The 6,371-nt window shown below is 31.8% G+C and overlaps 1 protein-coding gene across 4 annotated transcripts; it reads left to right on the top strand.

Moving 5' to 3' along the window:
- The first annotated feature begins 3,111 nt into the window (after positions 1–3,111).
- On the top strand, positions 3,112–5,931 carry LOC135148287 (8-amino-7-oxononanoate synthase-like). 4 transcript variants are annotated; one of them, XM_064082731.1, is made up of 7 exons: positions 3,112–3,321; positions 4,073–4,188; positions 4,285–4,392; positions 4,783–4,910; positions 5,077–5,218; positions 5,290–5,357; positions 5,488–5,931. In XM_064082731.1, the coding sequence occupies exons 2-4, from the start codon at positions 4,144–4,146 to the stop codon at positions 4,852–4,854; spliced, it is 225 nt and encodes a 74-aa protein (XP_063938801.1). In that variant the 5' UTR covers positions 3,112–3,321; positions 4,073–4,143; the 3' UTR covers positions 4,855–4,910; positions 5,077–5,218; positions 5,290–5,357; positions 5,488–5,931. The 4 variants fall into 4 exon arrangements, with proteins under 4 accessions (XP_063938801.1, XP_063938798.1, XP_063938800.1 ...); XM_064082728.1 differs by lacking the exon at positions 4,783–4,910 and having other exon boundaries at positions 4,952–5,218; XM_064082730.1 differs by having other exon boundaries at positions 4,783–5,218.
- Positions 5,932–6,371: the final 440 nt, after the last annotated feature.

The following is a 6,371-nucleotide window of genomic DNA, read 5'->3' as shown; positions in this document are numbered from 1 at the left end:
GGTAAAAAAAAACGTTTGATAGATATTACTCTCCGTCTCCTCATTTTTTTATGTTATTTTTTTTCACGTTTTTCCATACTTATTTTCAGTATAATTTCATAATATATTTTTAAATTTTTTTTTCTAAATAAAAGTTTGATGTTTAAATTTTATTTAAGAATTTACTTTTTTAAAAAAGTTATGATACACTTTATAGGACACTCAAAATACGTGCAAACAATATATGTAAACTATTCAGGGATACGGAGAATGGAGTATTTTACGGTGAACATGACTCTGGCTCGTCTCAAGGAATTCTGAGGACATGTTCTCAAATTGTAAAATTATTAGTCATATTAGTCCAAAAGAATATTATTTTATACTTATTACTTTTTAGCAATATACAATTATGTCACGTGAGAGCATAGTCAATGATGCTAAAATGCGTGTAATTTTATTATATTTCAGTATTAAAAGTTAAGTTTTTTGTTTTTATATGTAATTTTAAAATAGTACTAAATAACTAATAATTAACTACATTCTCAAAAAAAAAAACTAATAATTAACTAACTTTTTAATCACTTTACAAAAGAAATGAAACAAAAATTATAACATTTATATATGAATCTGTGTTTAACACAAATTATAATATTTTATTATTTTCAAACTAAAATTATTTCATTAAAGTATACATATTTTTTATGAATGTTACATTAAAGTGGTCGTTTGGCTAAATTTATTTGAAATAAGGGCTTATTTTCGAAAAAAAGTACATGAAATTCTATTCTTTTTTTTAAATAAGCTTTTATTTATTCCCATATAATAAATATTAACCACCTCCTTAATATTTATATTAAAAAATTTATAAAATTATATATTTTTTGAAAAAATTAACAGGATTTAATTCATGTAGCCAACTAGGCACAATATGTTTGAGCAAACTTAAAAGAAGTGAATTCTTACTTAAACTAGGGAAGTAGAGCAGAAGTGAGAAGTAAATAAGTGAATAAAGTGTTTGAAAAAGAAGCAGACAAGTTAGAATTCTCAGTTTCTTAAAAATGCTTTTGCTTTTTTATACAAACGGGTCAAGAAAAGCAGAACGCAGAAGCAGGTTCTGCTTGCGGTAAACAAACAGGGCTTTGCCTCCCAAGAAAAGACACCACCGACTCACTGAGTCGGTGAGTCCCGCTCCTCCTTTGGTCGCACACCTGTACCTGGTCCTTGGTCTCATTTTAAAACAGTGTTTATAGAAAAAATAATCTAAATTAGCTGATCGTTTTCATTTTAACTTTGTCCACAATTTCTGTAAGGATTATTTATTATTTTTAATATAATATATATATTTTTAATAAGCCACCAAAATGAATATAACTATACATATAAAAAGTTATATAAGACAATTAAATACATGTAGAACTAGAAAAATGATCATGTGAACCGGTAGGGAGAAGTCGAAGCACCTGTAGTCGCACGAAATCATTTGGTGCTAATTAGCGATCAATTTGGTGCTAATTAGCGATCAAGAATAATAAATCTGAACACAAATAATATATTCAAGTGGTAGGTCTGAGAGACCCGGTTTCGGGAGATCTGGTTCGACTAACAAATATCAATCTATAAGACATACGTGTATTGTTTTTATGATTCTATCCAATTGAAGATAGGTGTTTAGAAGAACCAACCGGAAAATATTATAAGTTAAAAATTATATGTAAACGGAATATTTTCATCTCTCTTATGTTGTGACATTTTTGCCTCATTATTGTTACTAGGGATTTTCTATGGTGTGCCCAAGGGCACACAATAGCCCCTAACTCCAATAAAAATAGCTTCTTTTGATTGGTGGATGAACAATAAATGATGATGGCCCCCCTGCATTCACATCAACTCCACCAATCAAAATAGGTCATTTTTATAAAATTTAGTGTATATTGTGTGCCGAAAGACCGTTGTTACTAACTGGAGTACGTACGTTGGTATATCATATATGTCTCGTATATAATATTTATTATTTATCATAATATTTTTAATCTTTTGTGAAGATAAAATTAGTTACAATTTAGGGGAATTATCTTGTATATTGTTTTTTCAATCTTATTTTCAAAAATACTACCTTATCCAATCTTATTTTCAAATCTCTAAAATATTTTCAAAAATACTAACTTTTTGAAAATATTGTCCAAAAATACGGTGGTTGCATATGCAACCATATATGCAACTACAAAACCTGATTTCAAGTTTCAGTTTTCAAATGTCATTTTCGACCTCATCTTTGGAGTCGTTATATATATATATATATATATATATATATATATATATATATATATATATATATATATATATGACTCCAAAGATGAGGTCGAAAATGACATTTGAAAACTGGAACTCGAAATCAGGAATTCAGTTGCATATATAGTTGCATATGGTTGTATTCAGTTGCATATGGTTGCATTCAGTTGATTCTATTGCAATCTAATGGCCCCGCCAGGGGAACACCATACATCCGTTGCAACTTACAGTTTTCAGTTGCATTTAGTTGCATATGAGGTTGCATTTAGTTGCCTATGAGGTTGCATTCAGTTGATTCTATTGCAATCTAATGGCCCCGCCAGGGGCACCCATACTTCAGTTGGAACTTACAGTTTTCAGTTGCATATGAGGTTGCATTTAGTTGCATATGAGGTTGCATTCAGTTGATTCTATTGCAATCTAATGGCCCCGCCACTACACCATATTTGGTCTATCCTAACATTACAAACTGATGTTGCCACCTAAAATGTTGCCTTAGATGCTTAAAATTTGATTGAAGCAGGTGTATGCCAACATCGCATTTTCGGTGTTGCCATTATTAAGATAAATGTTGTCATAACTAAAACAAACCCTCAATGCCAACATTTTGTGCGATGTTACCTTAAAGATGTGTTAAAATTAATAGGAGGGAAACAACCCGCCTTTTCAACTCTGAATTTTTTAAAAATAAATTAAGTAACCGCCCATCCCATCACTCACACAGATAAAACATAACAATAAAATTAAAACTAAAACCAATTCTTTCTCTCGGCTCACTCTCGCTCTCTCTCGCATCTCTCACTATCTATCTCGCATCTCTTGCATTTCACATCTTTCATTCATCTCTCCCATCTCATTCTTTCATTCCTTTCATCTCTCTCATCTCACTCTTTCATCTCTCGAAGCTTGTCTCGGAGCTTATCTCGCTGCTTATACAAGGAAAGGGTCCGACGATTATATACAGGAAGCTTATCTCGGTGTTTTAGTTCTTGTCTCGGAGCTCAGTAACTTTCTTCTCGTAGCTTGAATTTGGTCCGACTATAACATTATAAGGTATTTCTCTAAATTAATTTTGTTAATTTGGGGGTTTTAAAACCCTAATTGTAAATTCGTAATTTGGGGGTTCTAATATAAATAGTGTTAGATCATTCGATGTTCATGGTACCACTTATACGTGTTTGCACACCATCTGTTTGATTAAGTGCCTGTGAGTAGGTTTTATTCAAGATTTTCGGTACAAATGCATCATGTGTTCGTGTGTTGCTAATGGTGCTGTTAATTCAAACAGTGAGTAACTTTTCTCGATGTATATTTTTGCGGGAAGTTAAATGTTAGATTATATGCTAGAAATCGATGAAGAAGGGCTAGGGTTGCTAACTTATTAACTCATCTTATGATTATTTAGAACTGCGTTATGAGTTAGTTTGTTAGTGTAGATACAAGCAAATCATTTTCCTTTAGTTCATTTGGCACATGTCCAAGACACTTAATAGCTTGATTCTGTTCCTGTTTCAAATGCAAATAATTGTTTCACAAGGTTGCTCTTATTGCATAACTTTGATGTTGATGTTCCTTGAATGAATTGTAAAATAATCCTATAATTATATTGAATTTTTTTTTTATAACAGGTGCTTTAAATATTTTTCATTTATAACAGATGCTTTGAATATTTGTGTGTGTGTTTCTTGTGGTTGTAGTCCGTTTAGGTGAATCTGTCTAGTTCCCTAAAGCGCGATTTTGCGTATATGTTTGTTATATGTAAGCCTGTATTTGATAGGAGATGATCACGTATCACGTGGTACAGGGGCTGATAGAGAAGTGGACGCAACCCTTCAAAAGTTCAGAAAGCTACTTATATTCTCCAGAAATGATTACATGGGTTTGAATTTACATCCTTCACTAGGAAAGGCGTCTGCAAAGGTATGCTTAACAGTTTCTAATTTTACAATTATTATCTGATCGAATGTCTAATATATTTGACATTGCACAATGATATTTTCCATTTGTTCTTTCTAGGCTGCAGAGGAACATGGAATGGCGAAAAGAGGTTCTACTCTGATCTGTGGTTATAAAAATTATCATAGGCGACTTGAGACTTGCCTGGGAGAACTGAAGAAAAAAGAGGTCTCAGTTTAAGTGTCTTCTATAATTTTACTTGACATAGGAATGGGGTTAATAGTTTATATGCTAAAGTTGATGTGTTTATTGTGTATAAATATGCTAAAAAAGATATCATGCTCTAATATCATCATGTACGTATAAAACTGTACTCTGAGAGTATATTTGCTAATATGTTTCTTTTTAGCACAAGGTTACACACCATTTGTAGTGCACTTGACAATGGTAATTTTGAGGATAAGCAACAAACTGAATATCTTATTTTTAAGGTCTACAAGAATTTAATGAACAAAGAGCTTAGGTAATTACTAATATCTTCATTTTCACACAAGCAAACCTTTCTCTGTTTTTTTCTAATAATTAACTTGAAATTCTACTTAATTTATTGTTAAATAGGGATATACAAGAGACTTATCTTCTCTTGATCATGAAGGAAGAAGACATACTAAAGGTTCTTCGATTGTTTGAAGGAGCCACTGAAAGAAAAAATATTAGTGAAGTATATATCTTTAAGGAAGTGGATGGTAATATAATGATTTATTCTTGCTCTGTTTCACATTTTCAGATCGATATGTATCGCCCATGTATCAATACCAGTATCCTCGCCATATCCACGAATTGCACGCTATACACAAAGTGGAATTTGATTAGAGTTTTTAATCTTAAGAGCATAATATGCCTGTTTTACAGGTAGCGAAAACTCATGGTTTTTCTCTTAAATAATATTAGCATGTCATACATCATTTGAAGAAAATTATCTTGGTGAACCTATCCTTCCTGGTTGCTCTTGTCTGGTGCCTTTTGATGGGCAACAGAACATCCAATATTTAAGGTACAATTCGTCGTCTCATCTATTGGTACTAGCATATATGTCTGACGATTATCAGAATATCATTTGTGAAGGAATCATGCAAGCTATTGTGATGCACCCGTTTGACATAGGCGACCACTACATCATTAATAACGACCAGGTGAATCAATATCTCTTCAATTTCAGATTAGAGTTTCTATAAGATATACCTTTTAATTTTTCCTAATGTATAAAATACTTCACAGTTGGTCGTTGAAGAAATGGGGCTAACATATATATTTTTCTTGAAGGAAAAATAATGATAAAATAAATTATCTGAATTCCGGGTTACTTTCGAAATGGTGACTATTTTGACTGAAAAGATTCGGGATCAAATTGCGCAAAAGATGGAAGAAAAAGTGGACAAGAAGGTTCGAGATAATGTCAGGTTGTTGATGTTTAAACTGGCAGAAAAAATTCAAGAATTGAAGCTCGATATTGTAGAGCTAACTGCTGCAGTGCCGAATGCTTCAGCGTAGGTGATCACCATGACGACATTACTTCATAAAATTTGGTCTGTGGAATTTTAGTATTGTGATAATATTTTAGTATCGATAGAACTTTAGTATTTTTTGGTAGAATTTTAGTATTTGCAGAATTTTAGTAAGTTATAGTGAAATTATGTGGAATTTGTATTGTGGAGTTTGGATTTAACTATGTTATGGCTTGTTGGTTTAGTTAATATTATTTAACGTTTGCAATTAGGTTTCGGAATGGATGATTGGTTTTGATTATTATATATACAAACAAAATCTTGCAAATAATAAATAAATTGCCATGGACAAAAAAAATGTTGGCAAAAACATAAAATGTTACTCGAAATGTTGTTGCAGTATTGTAAAAAACGATGTTGCCATATATTATATGGCAACACAGATAAGGTGTTGCCATTATAAACAGATGTTGTCATACGATTTAGAGCAACACACACCAAACATGTTGCTAATGACAAAATAATGTTGGCATAAGGTTTATGGCAACATAAAAAATCGTGTTGTCATAAACTGGAAAAAGTGTTGGCATAACTGTTATATGCAAAATTATGAAGATTAACTAAATGGGCCGGGCCCACTGAAGAAGGTCTATTTGGGCCAGGAGAGTCAAGATCAACACGATTTCGAAGTGACCCTGTCAA

This window comes from Daucus carota, chromosome 8 (assembly GCF_001625215.2).
Source record: "Daucus carota subsp. sativus chromosome 8, DH1 v3.0, whole genome shotgun sequence".
Lineage (NCBI taxonomy): Eukaryota > Viridiplantae > Streptophyta > Magnoliopsida > Apiales > Apiaceae > Daucus > Daucus carota.
The sequence above is the reverse complement of the archived record's forward strand: the minus strand, read 5'-3'. Positions and strand labels throughout refer to the sequence as shown.